This window comes from Aythya marila, assembly GCF_965140915.1.
Source record: "Aythya marila genome assembly, chromosome: 8".
In the NCBI taxonomy this organism is placed as follows: Eukaryota; Metazoa; Chordata; class Aves; order Anseriformes; family Anatidae; genus Aythya; species Aythya marila.
The window spans coordinates 29934928-29956788 of NC_139049.1; the positions used below are offsets into that span (position 1 = coordinate 29934928).

Genomic DNA, 21861 nt, shown 5'->3' on the forward strand with positions numbered 1-21861 from the left:
CATAGAAACTTAGTAAGTTTAGAAGCCAGGTTTGGGATTCTCCTGGCATTCTGGGAGCTGTTTTGCTGCAGGTCCTGGTTTATTTGTGCACGGCAAAGCAGGAGCTCCAGCTATATCCCACGGTAAAGCAGTAAAAGCCAGAAACTGCATGGATTTGGGGAAGGGAGGGCTGTCTGCCTGTGTTTTGCAGTTTTCTCCAAGCTGCGTTTGGGCTTGAGTGGGGCCAGTGCCAGCAGCCCCTGCCCCGCTTTCTTTGCAGGATCCTGCAGCTTTTTCTGCCGGAATGTCACTAGATGGAGCAATTGACAAAATATTTAATTTCCGCTGCGTTCAGCCCCGGGGGGATCCCGCTGGGTGGCCCTGAGCTGCTCCTGGCCTCTCGCTGCGGCAGCGCCTTCCCCTGCAGCAAATAAATCTGCCTGCGCCGAGAGGCTCATCTCCTGCAAATATTAAACCCTAAATTCTCCTGCCAGTCACTGAGCTGCCAGAATCCAGCCTGCTGACCAGGCGCTTTCTGCGTGATAAAACGGGGAGGTTTGGGTTTCCTCCGGGTGTGGAGGAGGAAGCAGCACCCGGTGGCTGCGCCCCGTGCTCAGCTCGGCCTCGCCGCAGCACCCAGCTGCTGCCCGCAGATGTCGAAGGAGCCGAGCCAAGGCACGGCCCGCAGGCTGCCCAGTAATTTAATTAACGGCACCGAGCCCTGCGTGGGGGTCAGGGCGAGGTGCTGGGCGCTCCCCGAGCTGCTTGGGCCCCTTTTGGGGGCTGCCCATGCCAGGAGGGAGGTGGAGAGCTGGCGGGCGCAGCACCAGGAATGAGCTAACCCCTGACAGCAGCCAGCCACGACGTTTCAGGCAGCCTGGACAATGTTAGCAAATTACTGCGATCGTTTCACCCCCTTCCCTGCAATTTACGGTCTCGAGGCCATAGAAAGCAGAGTTGGTGCCCCTGTGGGACGGACAGAGCCCAAATCAGTCGCAGTGGGGCTTTGCTGGGGCGATTCCATTCCTCGCATATCTTGGGGCTGATGTCACGGCGGTGCGGGGGCCTCCTGCCTCCACCAGCCCCCCACAGACCTGGATGTCATCTCACAGCCCCAGCAGGAGCCCCATGTGTTGGTCCCTGAGCCCCCAGGGGGTTTTGTTGCTCCCCTGGCATTTCCCCATCCCATACTGCCACCCACCAGCTCCACGGCTAGCACACGGACAGACAGCCCCGGTGCCCCCAGGACTCCTGACGGGATCATGTTCGTGGGGCTGGGGGACAAAATCTGTGTGCCAGAGGGCTTCCTCTGAAGGTTATCCATGAGCGAGAGGAAAAAAACAGCAAATCCTTGGCAGCCAGCCCGTTTTCATCCCTACTGCGACCCCGAGGAGCGACGCGGTTCCCACGGCCGTGGAGATGCTCCAGATGGGGCCGTCGGGTTCCCGGCTCCCCTGCGTGCCACCGAGGGAAGGGACGCGCTCGAAATGACCGTAAGGGGAGTGGAAAAAGCACGTGCAGCTGAGTTTCTCACCATTCTTCCCCTTTGGAGCTAATCAGCTCCTCGATGGAGAGCCTGCGAAGATCATTAGATTAATTTCTTTCCTTGCTGTGACTTAATTGTCTCCATTTGTACTGCTCAGAGCTCGTGCTGGGGATGTGTTTTTGCTCGGCTATATTTAGTTCGATTTCCACCACGCTATCAAAATATAGAAATTTGGGCTGGCTTCGTGACATTGAGATGCTGGGGATGATTTTCCAACTGGGAGCTGCTCCAGGCTCCCCCCCACCCCCCACCCCCCCGGGTCCCACGCTGGTTTTATGGCTTTTGCCTTATTTTACGTAGCACCTGGGCTGCTCCTGCCCTGGGAGCGTCTCGCAGGCTGAGAAATCCCCCGGGGAGAAAGTTTGAGGGGAAAGGAGGAAATACAAAGCCGAGGAATGAAAATAAACATCCGGGGGCTGCGTGCGTTGAGCAGCCCGGGCTGCGGGGACAGAAACGCAAGGGAAGAGGGGAGGCAGGGGAAGGGCTGCAGCCGCTGCGTGTCCTTGGCGCAGAGCCACGCAGCACGCCTCGAATCGGGTGTTCTGTCCCCAAATTGTTGCGGGGGTGAGCTCGGCATCCCGAGGGGTCCTGCAGGCGGGCAGCTCTTCTTGAAGCAATCCCAGTCCTCCACGGAGGCTCTCCCACGTTCCTCACTGGAGCCAGGAAGTTCAGCTCCCGCTGGGGGGCGGTGGGGTCAGTGCCGGATCCCTCCCACCCCCTCGGCACCAGAGCCACAGGGAAAACTGGGTGGAAATGGTCATGAAATGGGGATTGCGGATTTTTGTTTGCGGCTGGGACCTGTGGTGAAGCTACACGGAGGGGCAGCGGGTGCTCAGCACCCAGGAAAGTAAATAGGGTAAATGAAAAAGGTAAAAGAAAAAAAAAAAAAAAACTTGTCTGTGCTTGAAGACACTAAAAAGTGAGAGATTTAATGAAGTGTGTGTATGTGCAGCATGCCAGGGGCTCCCTTCTTGCCCCTTTTGCTTTTGGAGGTCTGCCTGTACGTCTGTCCATCCCTTCTGCCTCACACCCAGCGAGCGCTGCCCTGAGGGTAGCAGGTACAGGAGCAACCACAGGTGGAAGTTTAACTCGGGTTTATTCATACAGGAAGGAGGTAACTCCACTGGGGACGGGGTAAAAAAAGGCAAATGGACATTCTGCGTGGCGAGCACTTCTGCCTTAAAACAATGATAGAAGCAGTGAGAATGGAGCAGACACCAGATGTCAGCTGAAAGCAGATTTGATTTCAGCAGAGGAGATCCACCTTCAGGGTGCTGTAGTGCGAGCTGTCAGATAGGGGACAGTGACGGCATCCAGGCCCTACAGGGAGCATCCAGCGGGTGCTGACCCACTGGATGGAGGGGACGAGACCCCTCCATCCTTCCCCACCTCCTGGGCTGAGGCCAGGGCGAGGGGAAGCACAGCACCGTGCCCACTTGTCACCGTGTCACCCCACGCAGCTGCTGGGTGATGCCAGCAGGGACCTGGCCGGGATCGCTGCTCCTCACACTGCGCCCGGGCTCCGCGCATGCCGACGGGTGACGTTTCCCTGTCGGCTCGAGCTTAATTAGAAAAAAATTAGAGCCATATGGTTATTACGAATCCAGGCAAAACAATGTCTGTGTGTTTGGGTCTGCTGTACTCAAATATTTTCCTACAGCATTAATTTTTAATTCTTACACCGGGCCCGCATAAGCAAACACGGATAGGATTTTGTGTCTCCCGTAATCCATCCAGCTTGTGTTTGTTGTTACCTACACTGACTAATCACCGCCACCTTCTACACAGGGAAGAGCTAATAATAAATATTAGGACACAAACTTACAAGTTAAATGCGATACAGGTAAGTGCTTGATTAAAAGGCCAGCCGCCACCTAAGGCTACCACAACTAAGTGTTTTTTGTCTAATGGGCTTTTCTCCTTCGATTCGGCCGCCGGAGCAGAGCACAGTGAGCATTAACACAAGGCAACCTGGAAATTGAACTCTCCAAACCATCATTTGAGCCACTTGTGGCAACAGGCATGGCTAAGGCTACAGAAGCAGGTTAATGAGGAGAATGAGGCTCTAGGCATGGCTGCAGGTCACCAGTGCCATCAACCCCGGCATGCTGCTAGATCCTTGGTGCTGTGAAGCCGAGCCTCTCTGTCCCACTCCATCTCGGCCTCCTCTTCCTCACTTGGTGTCAGGCAGAGGCGCTGGGGCCGTGCTGGGCACGAAGCAGCAGCGCGGCGATGTCCCCGTGGGCGCTCCGCTGGGCGAGGGACAGCGCCGAGTCTCCATCCTGCGGGAGGGACAAGGTTGGCACTCAGACAGCCAACCTGTGTGGCTGCAGCCCACCCAAAATCAATCAACCCTGGCCAAAATCGATCAGCCTGGACAAAACAATCAGTCCACAAGGGTTGCAGCCCTGGGGCTGTTCTGAGGGGACCGCACCACGCCGCGCGCGCCTCACCTTGTCCGTCAGCGCGAGCTGGCAGCCGGGCTGGGCCAGCAGCAGCCTGACCATGTCGGCGTTGCCCTGCCGGCAGGCCACCATCAGCGCCGTGGTGCCCTGCTCGTCCTGCAGGTTGACGTCGGCCTGGCAGGACAGCAGCGCCCGCACCATGTCCTCCCGCTCGTGGCTCACCCCCAGCATGAGGGCGGTCTGGCCTCCCTGCGAACACACCCACAGCTCAGCACCGCACACCTAGTGCTGCCCACTCACACGGGTGTTATTACAATGCATATATAGTAATATCTACTTCATATATAGTAATAGCGCCTGTTATTACCACATATATATTACTATAAACCACATTCTTGTTGCATATATACTAGTGCATGTTATTGTGTACTGCCTACTGCATTTATATTATAATCATGCATATTCTTTTTTCATACCATGTGTTGTTACATATTGTTGTTATTATTGCACATTATTGTATATTATTCCATACTACTATTATATAACACTGGGACCTGTCAGGAGGTACTAGCAACAGACATCTATCTACTTGTTAGCAGCATGGCTGCACAGAGGCTCTTAGCAGCAGCAAAAAAATCACCCAGCTCCCAGCTTGTCCCAGCCATGGGTCCCCCTCACCCTGCTGAACATTTAACCTTAGCCCTGCACTAACTTTTAGGGCTGTTTGAAGGCAGGGCTGGATGAAGGCACTGCCACTGCTGAGACCCAAAGGTGCGCATCTGCAACAAAATGGCCGCCTGCCAGCAAAGCAGGCCCAGCTCCCGTACCTGAGGGCCACCCTGAACCACTCCTCCCTGCTTGCAAAATTTACAGCCTTTTTTGTTGTTGTTGTTGTTGTTTCTTAATATTTATCCGGCTCTCGCCTCACTTCGCAGGGAGCTGTGCGGTGGCCACTCTGCAATTTAGCTGGGGTTGCTTTCATAATTTTGGGGAAACAGCAACTCCTACCCAACATCTACCTCTCAGCCTCAGCCTGTGGCTCATTCACTACAAGCCACTGGAATTACACCCCCTGGAGATTTGCCTGGGGACACAATGGTGACAGGGTTTATTCCCTCACCACCGTGTTTTGCTCAGCCACAGGCTGAATTCGTGCCGCACCCGCCCCCTGCGCTGCCCACCCGCTCAGATTTCACCAAACCCTCAGCAAACATCTCCCAGGGCTGCCTCCTCCGGCCAAACCTCCTGGCTCTCCTTCCAGCCTGACCGACTGTGGGAACAACAGGAATTTGGCCGTTGTGGTCATAAACAATGAGCAGGAGCTCGGCCGGCTTCTGTTTGGGAACATTTCTGCCAACCACGCGAGCCCTGCAGACCCCCTGCACCCCACGCACCTGAGTGGCTCGCACGTTGACGTCCCCCTCCTTCAGCAGCCTCATCACCACGGCCATGTCCTCGCCTGTCTCGGCGGCCGCCAGCGGGGTGAGCATCACGGCCGTGTAGCCCGCTCGGTTCGGCAGGTCCAGGCGGCAGACCCCTGGCGGGGGGCACAGCGGGGACGGGCAGGGTTCAGCCCCACCAGGAACCACCCAGAGGAGGGAGCAGAGGGAAGGGAGAGCAAAAGGGAGACGCGATGTGTGGTGTTGAAGAGGAAGGTGGCTGTGGCTGAAAGGCTAGCAGTGCTGTCTGCACTGAGGGGGAAGGATCTGACCGAGAACCAAAGCTCAGTCAGCAGAAATTTCCATAGTTATACAGGATTGAGCCTTATCTGCATTGCATATCCATTCATTAAGGGTCTTGTGAGCACAGCAATAAACGACTTGTATGTATGTTGCTACATTTAATTATAATTCCTGAGGTCAACTCAATTAACTTTGATGACCAAGTTATAGCCTAAAACAAAAATGATAGGGGATTAATTTATGCCCTGGGCACCCACCAGGTGTGGAGCTGTTTGTTTTACCTCCTAGAGGGAGGGAGCAGCAGAAAGGTGAAGGTCACCTAAGGGCACTGTACACCTCATCTTGCCATGCTTTGCTCATCGCTGGTGTTTAGCAATGTCAGCTCGGAGGAGCTCTGGAAGCATTTTCCAGGCTACGTCCTGGTGGCTGGCACGTCCACAGGGGATTTGGGAGCTCAGCGCCATCACGTGCATTGCCACCGAGTGTCCCAGCGAGGAGCACTCTGTGCTGAGCCTCTCGGCACCAAAAATCCTAGAGTGTTTTATACTCTAGGATTTCAGTCCTGGTTTTTAATCTGTTTAATTTCCAGGAAAGGCTCTTATGCTGGCAGCCTGACCACCGGATATCTCCACAGCTAATCAGTGAAGATATGGATGAATTTCACAGCAAAATGCAGTTTTTACTGAGTCCTTTCTCGTGCTGTTCTCAAGCACTTTATTTTTTTTTTTTTTCAAATCGAGGGGCCTGTTTCCAGTTACAAGGATCCCGCTGGCACATGCTTTCCAGAAGCACGCTGCTCCCCGTGTTTTGGGTCAGGGCAAGCTCCTGTGACAACAAGCCAGCAAGCCTGTGACAACAATGGGCACATAGATGTGTATGATAATATGCCATTTCCCTAACATTTAACGGATTGTCTTGCCCATGAAAAGAGGCCAAAGTGTCTCTATTCTTTCTGAAAGCGCGTGCATTTTTTTTTCCCCCAGTACACTCTCAGCTGAAAGTCTCTTTCTTTGCAATGCGAGCTGAAAGTTCAATAGTTGAAAATGCAATTTTCCTGTGGTGCTGTGGGGTTTGTTACACTCAGGTCTGAGCCCCCAGCTCCAAGCCACAGCATGGCACTGGCTGCTACAAGATGCTGGGGGAGCCCCTGGAGGGACCGAGCAGTGCCCCATCCCATTTGTACCCCTTGCCCTCAGCAACCCTGAGCCATTTCCAAAGCCCTCAACACTAATGAGCCTTAATGCTCTTGATGAGTCTCAGCTGGGACCCTCACACACACCCATGGGCTACTCAGAAGGTTGCTGGTCTCCTGCTCAAGCACATCTCCTGGGTGGACCATGGCCCCAAGCTTGTCTGCTGGAAGGCTCCAGGGCATGCAGGTTGTAGTTGGTCCCCAGCCCACCTCCCTTTGCTCCTGACTGGACTCCCCGGGAGGTCCTGGGACCTCATTCACCATTTGCCATGCATCGATGGACCCCTCTACCTGGCTCTGCCCACCACAGTCAGACCAGTGGGACCTTGCCCCATCGCTGAGAGCAATCCAAAACGTCCTCCACACCCATACCCAACAAGCAGCAGCACTGCTGCTCCTACCTGTGTCCAGCAGGAGCTTTGCAATCGGGAAGTTGGAGTGGGAGACGCTGTAGTGAAGGGCCGTGTTGCCGTTCCTGTCAGCCAGGTTGACCACCGCCTCCAGGAGCTGCAGCTGGATGGCCCCCAGCGCCTGCAGGTAGGCTGCGACCGCCTCGGGGCTGGAGGACTTGCGACTCGACACCCGGAACCACTCCTGGCAGACGGTGCTGAGGACGTGCCGCTGCAAACGCCACCGTCACCTTATCCCCGGGCTTTGGGGGAGCCAAAACCCGCTCCCCGCCTGCCCCGGTGTCTCACGTGCTGACTGTGTGGTGAAGCACCCATCCCTCACCCAGCCTAGCTCTTAAATTCATTCCTTTTATGAAAATAAAAGCAATAAAACGCCCCAAAATTGCTCCACCACCTCAAGTCCCCGGTGCCCACTGGCCCTCCAGGGGTGGGTCAGGGCTGTCCTGCCCCAGGAGCAGCCAGGCCACAGTTTGGGGCCTGCACCCCACATAGCACAGACCATGGACACTCCTTCTCCGCCTGATACAGCAAAGCACCTCATGAGAGAACCACCCTTAAAAAATAAAGTCCAAAATATGTTAAAGCTTAATGAGCAGCCACTGGAACCAATTAGTCACAGGGAGTCTCCCTGTAACTGTCTGTACAGCCTGTGCCATCACTTCTCAGAAGGGCTGAGCAAACTGCTTGCTGTCCAGATGGAGAAAAATGGGGGAGAAAATGGTGTTCTGGGTGGATTTGGAAGCATGGTGCTAAAAATCCCTTCCCAGCAGGGCAGAGGGGTTGCCACCCTGCAAACCTGCCACTGCCCCGGCTCCTGCACCACTTTGTCCTGTGCTCTGGCATCCTCCAGCCAGTATTTAGCTTGTGGTTTTGTGATTGCTGTTATAACTTAAGGGGGAAAGGAATTTCCTGTGGTAACATGAATGAGCAATCAGAGAAACCTTTCATCTTCTTTTTTTTTTTTTTTTTTTCCCCCTTTCTTTTTGGCTATTCTGAACCAACTCAGAGTTGTCCTGCCCCATCTCCTGACCAAGCTGTCCATGGTAGGGCACAGCCTGCAATGCACCGTTTAATGGATAATCTTATCCATTAAACATAACAGAGTGGGAACTGCATTTGAAATTTGATCGAAAAATATCTGTACCAGATGCTTGTCGCTTGTGGTCCTTATTTCTGAGAGGTGCTGGCTGAGCAGCTGGCAGTCGGCAAGGAAATCTTCCGAGGGTTTGCATCTAGACGGAAAATACTTTTGTAAGCCCAACATGAAGCAGAACTTGCAAGTGGCATTGAAGTGGGAAGGATGATGCTTGTTTTAGGTTTGAATGCTTTAAACGCTTATTTAAACACTTAGTTTTAGGGACACAGCTTGTCCCATTGACCTGAATCAGATTTCAGATACAAAGCCAAGCACTTTTTGAAGTCTTTAAGTCCAGAGTCTCATATCTGTACGAACTTAATCTTTCACAAGAATCCTGAAGCTGGAAAAAGAAATTTTGTCCCTGAATCTGCAAAGCACTTGACTTAGAAAGTTTACTTGAGGAGGGAGAAATGAGCTAATTCTCACCAAATATGACTCACTCCGCCTTTTCCACAATCAACTGTTGGGCCTGAATCAATCCCCACTAGATTGTGTAGTAACTCAGAAAATATTTAGCTCTTTAAAAGGCTTTTCCCGTGTCTCCAGAAGCCAACAACTGCCTTTCCACTGAGGACATGAAGCACCATCCCCAGCCCTCCTGGAGTGACCAAACAAAGCGCCGTACCTCCTGGGGGTTTCGAAATGCCATGGAAAGCACGCTCACTCTTGGCTTTCTGGTTACCTGTCAGCCTTGTGCTCAGCACCAGGCATTGCTTCTGCCACAGGCTCCTGCCGGTCATCCTCTTCATGTCTCTCCTGCGAGGAGGGCCCCGATGAAGCCCCCTCGCTTTCTCCTCCGCCTTCCTCCTGTGTGGGCTCCAAACCGCCAGCTCTCCTCTCCGTCTCGCTCTCCACGTCCCCCTCCGATGGGCTGTCTTCGCAACTCGTGTCCTCGCTGGAAGTCGTTTCGTAGCTATTTGAGGACACCACATGTTACTCACTCCTCTCCCATCGGCAACCACAGGGCCTGACCAAGACTCATTGAAGACACCCCCTGACTCCAATGGGCCTTGGGTGAAGCCCGGCGTGATACACAAGCTAGAAGGTTAGAGCCACAGCCAGACCTGGGGTTAGTCTTTTTGTCTTCTTAAGGCAGCAGGAGCACAACAGAAGCAGTTAATTAGCAGCAGGCAAGGTTACTTCAGGGACTGCCCGGTTGGTTTGAAGGGATGGCCACCACAGCAGCCCCAGCATGGCCAGGCAAGGGCTCCGTGTCATCCACCCACCACGATAAATATGGGTGGGTGGCACATTTAGGGGTGGAAAACTTGAAGACCACCAGGCAAAAACCACGCTTGCTCCTCCAGCAGGGACTTGAGTCCACCTTTCAGGTAGCCCTGCTAGAGACACCTCTCACGTGGTTGTCTGAGAGTATCATAGCAATAGTATTTTCCATGAGACAGAACATTTAACTCTGATGGATCCTAAAACCTCTCAAACTCATCAGGATTCCTCTACTTACTACCCATTGTACCCGTGTCAGTGACCGTTTGTAGAAGCTCGACTCAACAAGGGTGAGGAAAACCTGATGAAACCAAGAGCAGCAGCCACAGAGCTGGAAACTGGGTGGGGAAGTGCCTGTGAGCAGCAACCAGCATTTAAACCTGCACACAGCTGTGTGCTCAGGGAAGGGAAAGTGAAATTTCCGCCCTCTCCAATGCCAGCACAAGGGTTTCTTGGTAGAAGAGGTGCCCGTGCTGCAATCAGAGCCGCATCTACAGCATGTGTTGCTGGCTCCAGTTAGCTCAAAGGCCAAAGCAAATTCGGTACTGGATACACAGGGAACTGCTTATCGGAGCACAAACTAAAATACAGATCTCCTTCGCCCCAGGACAATTCCTTGTTTACTGAAATCATTTTTTCTCTCTCCCAGAACCAACTTTTGTTGGCCGTTGCTGGAGTGCAGGGGTAGGTTAGTGGCATCGTGCTCACCCAGGCAATGCAGACCTCCTCCAAACCCACCCAAGTTAGTGGGCATCGTCCCATGGACCCAGCTGGGTTTTGGATGAAGCCCCAGAAGATTGGTGCGCAGAGCTTCAGTCCCCAGAGAAGTCTCTCCGTGCCCTGAAAACACCAAGGTCCTGGTCTTTTCTACAGGGTTACTTACAGGTTATCAGGTTAAAGAAGGGAGAAAAGAGGCTCCATTTCAAATGGCCTTTTAATCAAGAGGTTTGGAGAGGAAAAGAGGAGAAAAAGAATGACTTCTTCAGCGATACAGAGGACGTTACATGTTAAAAGGCAGTTTTATCTTCTCAGCGGATGCTTACCCACCATTTACCCCAACAAACTGAAGATTCTTTTTGGTCCCATTGCCTCCTGCATGGAAACCATAACCTTTCTTTTTCATGATAGATTTAAGACTTGTGGTTGGAGAGGTTTCTAGCAAAATACAAAATAACAGATTAATTAAGCAGATGTGCCATTATTATCAGTGATTATTCCCAACCTGTAGCAACAAACTACAAATCGTAACCGTAAGCATCTTAGTACTTCATCTTATAAGGTTCCTTTTACACTTTGCAAAAAAGCTGATGCATCTGGCCACAACCTGAACCTGCCCTGACACCTTAAAAACACAGGTCTCAAACCTCTTCAGGTGGCTGGGAATAGGAAGTGACTGGGATTTATATATGTGTTCTGCGAATATAAGTAGGCTTTACTCTTGTAATATATTTTTTTTCCCAATATTTATGTTACAGCCCCGCCTATAATACTATATGGATGAGTCCTTCCATCGGAGTTTGAATCGTCTCACTACGTATTGCTATTACAGGTCACAGCTATTTGTGAGGTCCTTCTGACAGTCAACAGGGAGCCTTCAGTTTTGGCTTCTCAGCTTCATATAAGCTAAAATGAATCGATCTGAGCAGCTGTGTGACTGGGACAGGTCTGTTCCCAGCCCAGCTGCTCAGTTAGCTTGAACTGGTTCTGGTTCTGGTGGACTCCTGATTTACCCCAGAGCATCTGATCCCTGCACGCTTGCAAATTGAGGTGTCCAATTGAGAGAAATGGCAAGCGGGGTTATTTGGTGGGACAGCCACAAGGACGGCCACTTCTGGAAGCGATCCTGTGTATGACTGAGCCACAGCTTTTACTTGCTTTTGTTTCCTTTTCAATTTATTTATTTTAAGGTCGCGTGGCTTATGAAGTGCGGAGATTCGCCTTCCTCAAGCACACATTTTTAGGAGGGGCTATTTCTGATCTCTTGGCCACCAGTCACACCTCTGAGCTCCACTGCATCGCCCCTGCCTGACGCTCCATTAAAATGGGGAGAGATTCAGCCCGGACACGTTGAAACCCATGCCAATGTTATTTACCCAACTGTTGATAGTGCGTGTTCGAATTCTCCTTATCTGCTGGCCTCTGCGTAGAGTAGGCAGACAGCAACGAGTTTAAGGAATTAACTAATTGGTTCTGGATGGAGCTGAGCTTGGAGGCTGGCTGTTTGATAGCGCTTGCTAGCTCGGGGTAGCCGTGCTCCAAACACATCCACTGCTCCTGCAGCAGCTCCTGGATTTTCTTTACGTATTGGCCTATGGGGTCAACAGCAGGGAAATCTCTGTGGTCAGGGTGACCATCATCTTCCATCCCATCTTCAGGTTTGTCTTCATCAAAGCCTGCCCTGGTTTTGCCTGTGTTTGAGTCAGTTTTTGTTGCTCGATAGCTTGCTGCAGTCGCTGCATGAGCAGCGAGACCCTGGGTATCGTAGTTATTTCTCTGGTTTTGGTTGTCGTCGCTGAGGTGCTCGTCAATCTTCAGCTCAGTTAAGCACGGGGCGTGAAGGCCAGGCTCCAGGTCAGCTTCGGTCTCTGTGAGCTCAGCGAAATGTCCAGCTCCCTCCGTGCCACCACCTGCCCACCCCTGCTCTCCCTGAGCACTCACCTCCCCGGCCGGTGAGTTCACGTTGTCCACTCTGTGCACACCACACCCTATGGATTTGGTGGAGAGCGGGATGTTTACATTCACACCCTTGTCGTGGGCTTCCTTGGAGCCGTTCACGTGTGAGGGCTCGGTGTTCACCGCAGCATCGTAGTACTGCAGCGTGCTGCTGCGCTGCCCAGACGGTGCCGAGGCTGCTTGCGCGTTCTCCCGGCACAGCTGCTCCTCCAGCTGGGCTTTGGAGCTGGCCAGGAACCTGATGCTCTTCTCCTTCTCCTTGATCTCATGATCCTGCTGCTCCAACACCGCTCTGATCTGCTCCAGCTCCTCTTTCTTCTTGCTCAGCTGCTCCTCCAGCGTGGCAATGTGCTGCTTCAGAGCAGCGATCCCACCAGGCTCTCCTGCCTCTCCTCCCCGCTCCTCCTCCCCTTGAGTGCGGGCACCCCCGTCTGCATCTTTCTTCGGCACATTCGGGGCGATTTCACTCACGCTTCCCTCCACTCTCCCACGGCTCGTGCTTCCCTCTGCGAGCCGGGGGGCACCCGGCGAGGCTGACACCACGTCGGCAACATCACCCTCCTCAGCCCTGCTCTCCACCACCACCTGCAGCTGCTGCACTGCAGCGTGCTGGCCCTGCCACGGGGGCTGTGCGGGTGCCCTCTCCTTGGGGACATCCCCGTGCCAGCCCTCCCGCACGGGGCTGCCTTTCCCCGGCTGCTCCTGCTGCTGCGAGGACGAGTCCTGGGGCAGGCTGGAGGTGATGCCGTTGGGTGAACGCAGCGTGGGACCAAACGTGCTGTCTGGGCAGCTCTCACCGTCACCAGGCTGGGAGGGTGACCGGAGGGGACACGTCCCATACCCATCCCCAGCTGGGTGCTGGCCGGGCGGCAGCGCCGCGGGCATGCTGGAGGCTCTCAGCAGCTGCGGCCGCCCCTGGAGCTCATCCTCCCGGCGCACCAGCTCTGCGTGCCGCCGTGTCTCGGCCAGGAGGGCTTTCCTACGGTAGCTGGGCTCCTCTCCGGGCACGGGGGGCCGTGGGGTGTCCTCTGCCCCCAGCGATGCCTTGCGCTGTGCGCGGCACGAGGTGGTCAGCCAGCCCGGGCCGGCAGCGGCCGCGTACCCGCGGGAGCCGTTCTCGGGCAGGCTGAAGTTTCGGGGCAGCGTGCTGAATTTCGGCTGCTTGGCTTTGCGGTGGATGTGGACCCTCCTGATGGTGTTCCCTTTCTCGATGTCGTCCACGTACTTCAGGAAGTCCAGGTCCAGGTGGAAGCCGTACGGCGTCTCCACGGAGTAAGGGAGGCTTCGGGGCTGCTGCCCGTCCCCGTCAGGCTGGGGCGGCTGACTGGTTGCTGAAAAACCACGGGGAAAAGAAAAAAGATTGAATTTTAGAAAACTGGTAGGTCAAAAATAACAAGAATTAAGTGTTCAGAGCAGGAGGGAGATGACCACGACAAACCCTGCTTTGATACTCCTGGCCCTAGTGTGCACCTACAGAAAACAGTTAATCTACGGTATTTCTGGTAAGAAAATTACTTCTGGGCTTTTCTTTTCTTTTTTTTTTTCTTTTTCTTTTTCTCTTTTTTTGGTGAGGGTTTGTCAAGAAACAAACGAGGAAACAAACACCCCGTGACAGCCGTACCATCTGTCTTCTCCATGGTGTGGTCTGGTCAGGCTGTCAGTGCCCCATCCTCTGACAAGCTGCGGCAGATGAGCTGGTTCGCCCTTGAAAAAAAAAAAGAAACAAATAATTTTAATGCAAAAAAGCCCCATCATCTGAACTTAATCCATCCTTAAAGCCTTCCACTTCTTCACAGGACCCCCCCTCGCTTCCTGTGCTCTGCAGCCCGGCTGTGCCTGCTCAGCACTTCCAAGCGTGCGCGAATCAATAGCTCCTTCGCCAGCGGGAACCACTCGCAGCCACATCCCGGGGAGCTCCTTCTGATGAAATATCCCCGCATTACGGGTGGTTTTCGCTGTGAAAGAGAATGGAGAGGTGTTTAGGAGAATTTCGGTTGGGTTTGAGAGGTGGCACAGGGACTGTTCGCTGATTGCTGTAAGCTGGATGCCGTCTGCAACGTATATATCCTATGTGAGGTATCATCTCCTCTGAAAACAGCAAGGGATATAAACTACACACAGAAGTCACTGGATTGCCATCTTAAGAAGAAGTGCTTAACAACCAAAGATTTTAAAATAATGTTAAAATAAAATTAAAAACAAAGAGCATGAGACCTCGCCACGTTGCGCTGAAACTCAAATTTCGTTCCCGTCAGGGAGGATCCTCAGGTGGAGATCTGCCTTTATTCCTGCTACAGGGCAAAAAGTGAGTTTTCCTGTTGGAGATTTTCCTTCAAGTATTTAACACGGTTCCAGGCCAGCGATGGTCACCTAGCAGCTGGAAGGCTTCTTGTCCAAGCACATCCATGAGCCCCGGGGAATGTCAGGGCAGGGCCACGCAGCCCCCAGCCCGCGCCAGGCTGGCCAGGCAGCTGGGAAGGTCGCTGGGGCTGCTCGTTTCGGAGCTCTCTGCTCAAACTCGCAGGGTCCGAATTCATTTTCTGCCTCGCTGGCCTTCTCCAGCCTGCGTCTTCCCCATTCTCTTTTTTTTCCACGGTCATTTTTGCATTTTCTAGCTCCTTTTGTAGCTCCTGATGGAAACGGCGAGGTAAATGGCTACGGTATACAGAGTACAGAGCTGCTGCTGTTATTCTCTCCTGGAAGCACCGAAATGACTTTTTAATGGCAACGTGTTTTAATGAGCTTTTAACTACGACAGCGACCAGCCGGGAAAACGCCGTCACCGCATTGTTAGCGCGGGATGGATGCTTGGAGAGAGGAGAACCTGTCAGAGGAACCATCGGCTCTGTCCTTACGCCAGACAAGCTCACGGTCAGTTTATAGCCCAGATGGGAAGCTCGGAGGGTCCCCAAGGCAAGGAGAGCACCAGAGCTCTCAGGAACACCTCTTGGGCCGGCACCTCCTGCCCCGTGGAGCCAGCCCCGCGCAGACCGACAGACGCCTGGTGTGTTCCCAAACTAACAGCGCTTTTGCTGTGAAAGGCAACGTCTTCTGGCTCCTGCCAATAAATAGCAGGCGCCAAAAACGAGCACTAATCTCTTCCTCGAATGTTTGTTTTTTAAGTTTTCTGATTGCAGTCAATTACGGAGCAATTAGGAACCCCAGCTACAGTCCAACCGGCCACATTTCACTCCTCTAGGTCGTTTACTTAGAGGGAGGGGGGGAAAAAAAAGCCAGGCAATAGGATGCTTCTTAATATCTAGATAATTACACCTAATTGGTTCCTTTATGAACTGGCTGGGTCCCAACTCTGCAGTCCAAATCGCTGCTACGACTTTTCTCTTTTGACCGATCTACTCCAAAATCGCCTCGGAACAGGACGCGGAGCATCCCTGGCAGCCTCGCTGGTGCTCCCGCGTCCCCCCTGAGCCATCCTGGAGCAGCAGCAGCAGCGCCCTGACCCCCCCGGGGCACTTGGTGCCTGTTCTGGTGCACGGCAATGTCCTCGTGCATGGTGATATCCTCGTGCATGGACGTGTCCTCGTGCACGGCAGTGTCCTCACCCTCTCTTCTCACCCCCTTGGCTCTGGGAGCGCTCATCCTCACTGCCACCAGTCCGGAGGAGCTGGCCAAGACTCGAGGAAGCACTTTCTAGTAAGTCTCCATCCTGCTACGCTGAGCCTGGGCCAGGTTTTGGGTTTTGCTGGCTCTCCCCTGAAGGACACTGCTTTGCTCTCCGGGCAGGCAGCATCACGCACGCTGCAGCGCTGAATTTCAGCTTTACCGGGCAGAAAGGCAGCGGGGACGGCCAGCCCAGGTTTGAGCGGCGTTCCCTTTCTCAAGGCAGCACAAATATACACACAAAAAGGGAAATCAAGAAGGCAGCAGTACTGACCGAAGGCATCTCATGGCTCGCAGTGGCGCTGTGCCCTTTGCAGCCACATTTAACCCTTCCTTCCCCTGCACCCCTCCCTCGCCGTTCAGCCCCTCCCGCACGCCAGAAGAGACGAGAGCAGCACCCACAGCCTGCAAGATTTACAGAGCAAATTAACTGAGCTGCAGAGGCGAACAGACACCGATTTCATCCGCTGTGAGCATCTTGCTGCTGGTTTGAAACGAGCAACACTTAACCCTGCGACTACAGCAAGCAGATAACTCACCCCCGCTGCGCGGCGCGTTAACACAGCCTCATTAGCCACAACACAACGTACATTTTTTTTTTCTTTTTCAGCTCTGCTTGGCGTTTTCTCCTGCACTGCAGCAAGCAAGCGGCGTTCGCACCTTGTTGCAGAAGGGGAACGTCTGCCAGCACGGCGGCGTGTCCCGTTCCCTGCTCGTGCCGCCCTCCCCGGGGTCCGTCCCCGCGCTGCGGGCAGGGGCTGAGCGCGCCGTGCCGCAGCCGCGCGGCTCCAGTTGTTAGAAAGTTGGTCAGCTGAGCGGTGACCTTGCTGGAAAAAGCAAACACAAGTTCACGACAAGGAGCACAAAAAAAGGGTTTCATTCTCCGGCAGCCCGGCGCATCGATCTCGCCGTGACCTTCCTGAGGACAGCCCGAGCCCGCTGCATCAAATGAGCCGCTTTTCACGGCGCGTTCAGTCTGCTCCACAAAGACCACCGGTGTGTCCCCCTTACCAGGCAAAATAATGCAGAAAAAAGGTCAATTATTAACGAAACGCCTCCTGTTGTACCTGATGCTGCAGGCTGCGCCCCGGGCTGGCTCTCCGCAGGCTGAAGGCATTAGTTATTCTGCTCGGCGCCGCGCGGGGAAGCGCAAGCAGCTGCCACAATTAAAAGGCAGCCTCTTGATTAGCAGCCGCAGCGGGCTCGGCGGTGCCATCAGTCCTGCTGCAGCCCCGGCGCCGCCGACCGGAGCAGGACGGGGCGAGTGGTGACTACAGGGAGGCAAGGGCACAGCCCCGTGCTGCTGGGGCCAGACAAATTAAGGCACCTTTTTGCATCGGGGGTACCGGTGCCAGCTTAATTTGGGGTGGGGAGCCAGCCCCCGGGGCAGACACGGCGTGCTTTTGCCGGCTCGTGCCGGTGCACATCCCACAACCCTGGGGTTTCTGTAGGGTTTTGCTGAATGGCTGACACCCCTCAGGCTGGCGACAGAGAAATAAAGTCAGCTTTTGCACTGAAGTTGCCCAAACCTGGTGCTTTTCAAGGCAGAGCCTCATCCAAGTGCACACCCAGGACGCCAACGGGCTGGGACAGAGGATGCCCGGAGCGGGGCTGGCAAAGCGGGCGGCTACCAGCCACAGCTTCAAGACAAGCAGAGCTCTGCCTCTGCAGGAAGCCAAACCGCCAGGAAACGTGCAGAAACGGAAGCAGCGCGGCCTTGCGAGCTCTCCCCGAGGCACGGACGGGTTAATTTGCACTCGAGAACCGCGGGACGAGCCCCGGAGGCTGCCAAGCGCCGTCCTTCCCACGCCGCCACCGTCGTTGCGCCACGCAGCGCTGCTCGCGCAGCCGGCTGCTGCGCCCAGGGCTCCAAGCGAGCTTCGGAGCACGCTGTTGAGTGCTTCCTGCAAGTATTTTGGGGCGGATTCCTCTGGTTTGGTTACACTCGCACATCTTTTTTCAAGCGTGTTCACGGAGGTTTGTTGGTTATGCTCACCGTACAGAGCAGCAGGACGGGGAAAGAAACGCATTTCTGCGCAGTTTTAAAGTAACACAGAACTGGGCTTTTTTTTTTCAAAAGACCTAGCAGGAAACTTTCGTTCGTAGCGTTTCCTCATTGCAATCACGCGCATCAGACCCACGTTTTCTGCCAGATTCAATCCCCGTGGGACTGGCGAAGGTCTTCAAGCCTGTGTCGGCTGCTCCCAGGGATGACAGGAACCAGACGTCCCCAAAACACCCCCCGGTCCCTCCCCGTCCCCGCCGGGCCCACCGCAGCCCCGGGGTGCTGGATGCTATGGCAGGGAGTTCTGCGACCACTCAGAAGTCCATCCAAAAACTCCGTGGCACTAAAAGAAAGCAGTCTGAAGGCCCAGCTTGCCTTGCTTGATGGCCGGCAGACAAATAATTCGCCCAGCACCACTTATGGAACATCCCAATCGCTTCCAGCGTAACCGTGCAGCCCGCCGAGCCGCCCCAGGCACCCTGTCCCACAGCGCAGGGAAGGTGCGGATACCCCGATTTTATTAAGCTGTTTAATAACTGCAGCGAGCTCCCTGCCAGCACCTCCATTAGGGACGGCTCAGGACGAGACGGGGAGTATCAGATGTCCCGGCTCCCCCTCTTCTACGGCTCACTGGCAGGGGAAAGCAATCACGTCCATCCCCTGCTCTGATAACCTCTGCTAGCTGACCTTCAGCTCGCTCCAGCTGCGGTCTCAGGAAGGCTTCGGTCGGTTCTCATGGTTTTATCATGATCCTTGAACCTGTGGCCACCTTTCCCAGAGCCAGGTAACCCCAAAAAGAGAAAACCACCTGAAAACATGGATCCGAAGCGCTCCGAAGCCAGAAGGCAAAGAAATTCGGAAGTTTCTCGTTTCTCCTGTTTCCTCTTTTTGCCTCATTCCCCCCAGTTTGGAGGCTTCTGGCCCTGCCCAAGCTGCTGATTTCCTTCTCCTTGGCCAGGGACACGTTGTCCTTCGCTGCCCTGTTGCCAGGTGTGGCCATCCACGGGGTCAGAGAAGCTGGTAGCGACCCAGCGGGGTTGTCCTCGGCTTGGCTAAGATTTGGTGCCCCCAGATTTGGGGGCGGAGGAAGGCAAGGGAGGGTGCCCTGCTGCATCCGCTCCCCTCGGGGCTTAGTCAGAGATGAAAACTCTGCGTTTGTGGAACTGGACAAACCCGCAGCGATACATAAATAACACTTCCTAACCCCAGACTGAGAAAGCTCAAAAAAAAAAAAAAAAAAAAAAAAACCAACACTTGTGGTTGCCCAAAGCGAGCTGTGGAGCCGGGCTCTGTTCTGCCTGGCGCTGATAAAGGTCCCTCCATCAGCACAGCCCATCAGCTTCGGGGTGCTTAAACCCAGAGCAATCTTAAAACCCTCTCTGCAGCTGCACAGGACCCCGGTCACTGGAAACCCCTCTGCAGGCTGATGGGGGCAGCAGGGGACGGCCGGGCAGGGGGGCAGCAGTCGGGGCTCTGCGCTGGGATTTTTGTCCCAGCTCACGCTGCCGCTCCCCTCGGTGGTGCTGAGGCTCCTGTTCAACGGAGGAATGGGCTGAAATTATAGATTTAAACCAAGCTCATTCAGAAGACCGGAGCCACCCCGTGTTTCACATTTCTGACTCCAGCAACCCTTCATTTTGGCAGCGCATTATCGTAATAACTCGGTCCAGCTCCGTTTTCATGCGAAACCTCAGATGCGTAGGACTTGCAGACTCCGGAAACATTAATTCCACCGAGGCCTAAAATAAATACGGATTAAGAAGGAGCTCTCTGCATCTGGTTCCTCCCCGGCGCTTTGTCTCGGAGACGGCCGCGTGCGAAAAGTTGGAGCTGGGACTTTTTGCTCCCGCGCCCCAGCCAGGCTCACTGTGTCCTTCGGGACCGACCGAAACCTGCACCTCGCTGCTCCCCGTGCCAAAATCGGGTGGTGTGCAGGGCGAGTCCCTGCCCCTCGTCCCTGGGGGCTGGCTGCTCCCTTTGCTTTGGACCCAGAGCCACAAAGAGGTGCTGCGAGCTAGGAGCATCCCTGGCACTGCGATGTGCCAGAGGGATCTGTACCTCCATGACCGAAGCAGCGGGGCACGGCCCGGGTTCCCCCAGCTGTGGGGCTTGTCGCTGCTCTTTCTGTTCACAAATAACTTGGAAACTCTCAGAGCGGGGAACGGGAGGGCCCCCGTGAGCACAGCACCAGGCTCGCTCACTTTCGTATTCCGGTTTCAGGATTATTTTAATTTATCCGCCACCCGATCGCCCCTCAACCGCAAGCTCTCAGGCAGCGAGCCGCTCACCCCCCAGGCCGTCATTCTGGCCGCTGTTTTTACTTCTGAAGTATTACAGCCAAAGCGACAGCTAATCAATCACGGAGCTGAGGGCACGGGCTCCCCCCTCTGCGTGGCCGTTTCGGGGAAGAGATCAGATTTTTTCCGCCCAGCCCATCCCGACTGGAACGCGAGGAACTGGGACATCTGCGAAACGGGCGCGCAGGCGGACGCTGGCATTTCCCCCGGGGCTGCCCCCCGCCCTGCCCTCCGCCGCAGTCCCTGCGCTGCATGTGATGGATTTTTGGATGCTCAACCTTTCACTCGGAGCTTCGCGTTTGATTTCTGGGTTAGCCGGCGGACAAAGGAAACGCATCCCGGCGGTGCCATGTCCCAGAGCAGTGCGCTGAGGGTTGTCTGCGTGTCCTGAACGGGGGCACCGGAGACAGCCCCGTGTAGGAACACCCTTGGGGAGGTGAGCATCGCGCCTCGAGCCCACTGGAGTTGCTCTTGCAGCCGTTCCACCTCCTGCTGCCACCACCCCACGCCTACCCAAAGCACTTGGGTGCTCCGAGCACCCAACCTCTGCCATATGGACCTCAGCGACCCGACCACGGTCCAACCCCACTTGGCAGTGGGATCCACGCGTCCCGGAGAGCTGAGCACCCCAAAACTCGTGTTGGGGTGGTCACTGTGGGGAGGCTCCGCTCACTGTAGGGTGCCACGAGTGGGGTCCCACTCTCAGCCCCCCAAGGATGCGATGCCTGCGGCCAAGCCCCACGGGACAGGCGGCTCGTGGAAGCGGAGGCAGCAAGGAGTCAGGGTGCCAGGAGTTTCCTTGGGGCACGGGGAGAGGCTGGAGGACACCGGGGACCTCCCCCCCGTACCCCAAAACCCCCCGGCAGCATCCCCGCGCGCCGCGCATCCCCCTGCGCGCCCCCAAAAAGTACCCCAGGCACTTCTCCCCGCCCCTCCCCGGCCCCAAACGCGGCTCCCCCCGGGGCCACGACCCCCCGATCGCTCCCCAAAATCCCCCCCGGCCCCGGCCCTACCTGGCAGCGGCCGTGCCGCGGCCCCGCTGCCTCCTGCGGGCGGCCCCGGGCGCGGGGGGGGCGGAGCGGGGCGGGCCGGGGGCGGGCACCGGGGGGGGGCCGGGGGTAGCAGGACAGAAACGCACTTTTTTTTTTTTACTTTCCTCTTTTTTTTCTTTCTTTTTCTTTTCCCTTCCTCCCCCCTTTTCCCCCTTTTTTTCTTTCTTTCTTTTTTTTTTTTTCTATTTTTTTTTTTCTTTTTCTGAATGTGTTATTGTCCTGTGTTCCTTTTTTATTTTAATTTTTATTTATTTTTTTATATCTTTTATTTATACTTTTCTAGCCCGGCGACTCATCCTGTTTGCACACATGCAGATCAAAAGCAGCGGGAAGGGGAACCAGGGGCCGGGCTTCATCTGCGCCCACCCAACGCCACCCGCCCCGACTGGGTCCTGCACCCACCCTAATGGGGTAACATGGAGAAAACCTAAAGGCAGCACGACGTGAGCCCTGAGCCTCCTGGGGCATTCGTCTCACCCCATGCGATCTCCCTACTTGTCAGCTGCCTGCCCACAGCTGGCCAAAGGGCCAAGGTGCTGGGCCCTATGGTGCTGGGCCTTATAATGCTGGGCCCTACAGAGCTGGGCCCTACAAAGCTGGGCCCTACAAAGGTGGGCCCTACAAAGCTGAGCCTTAC

The 21861-nt window shown here is 55.1% G+C and overlaps 1 protein-coding gene across 4 annotated transcripts; it reads right to left on the reverse strand.

Annotated features, from left to right (window-relative positions):
- Positions 1 to 2619: 2619 nt before the first annotated feature.
- KANK4 (KN motif and ankyrin repeat domains 4) lies at positions 2620 to 21561 on the reverse strand. Of its 4 annotated transcripts, none has more exons than XM_082765563.1 (10): positions 21186 to 21561; positions 13871 to 13953; positions 11670 to 13580; positions 10620 to 10731; positions 9035 to 9265; positions 8359 to 8446; positions 7206 to 7425; positions 5325 to 5467; positions 3979 to 4179; positions 2620 to 3807 (listed from the first exon to the last, which is right to left on the reverse strand). In XM_082765563.1, the coding sequence occupies exons 2-10, from the start codon at positions 13884 to 13886 to the stop codon at positions 3709 to 3711; spliced, it is 3021 nt and encodes a 1006-aa protein (XP_082621689.1). In that variant the 5' UTR covers positions 13887 to 13953; positions 21186 to 21561; the 3' UTR covers positions 2620 to 3708. The 4 variants fall into 4 exon arrangements, with proteins under 4 accessions (XP_082621689.1, XP_082621687.1, XP_082621688.1 ...); XM_082765561.1 differs by lacking the exon at positions 21186 to 21561 and adding an exon at positions 16531 to 18081; XM_082765562.1 differs by lacking the exon at positions 21186 to 21561 and adding an exon at positions 16461 to 18081.
- Positions 21562 to 21861: the final 300 nt, after the last annotated feature.

Excerpts from the sequence above, each read along its gene's own strand:
- KANK4 (XM_082765563.1), bottom strand. Across the intron at positions 9,266-10,619 it reads TTTGTTGGGGTAAATGGTGG|CTACGAAACGACTTCCAGCG; the intron begins GTAAGCATCCGC and ends GTCCTCAAATAG. Across the intron at positions 8,447-9,034 it reads GCTGAGCACAAGGCTGACAG|ATGCAAACCCTCGGAAGATT; the intron begins GTAACCAGAAAG and ends TTTTCCGTCTAG.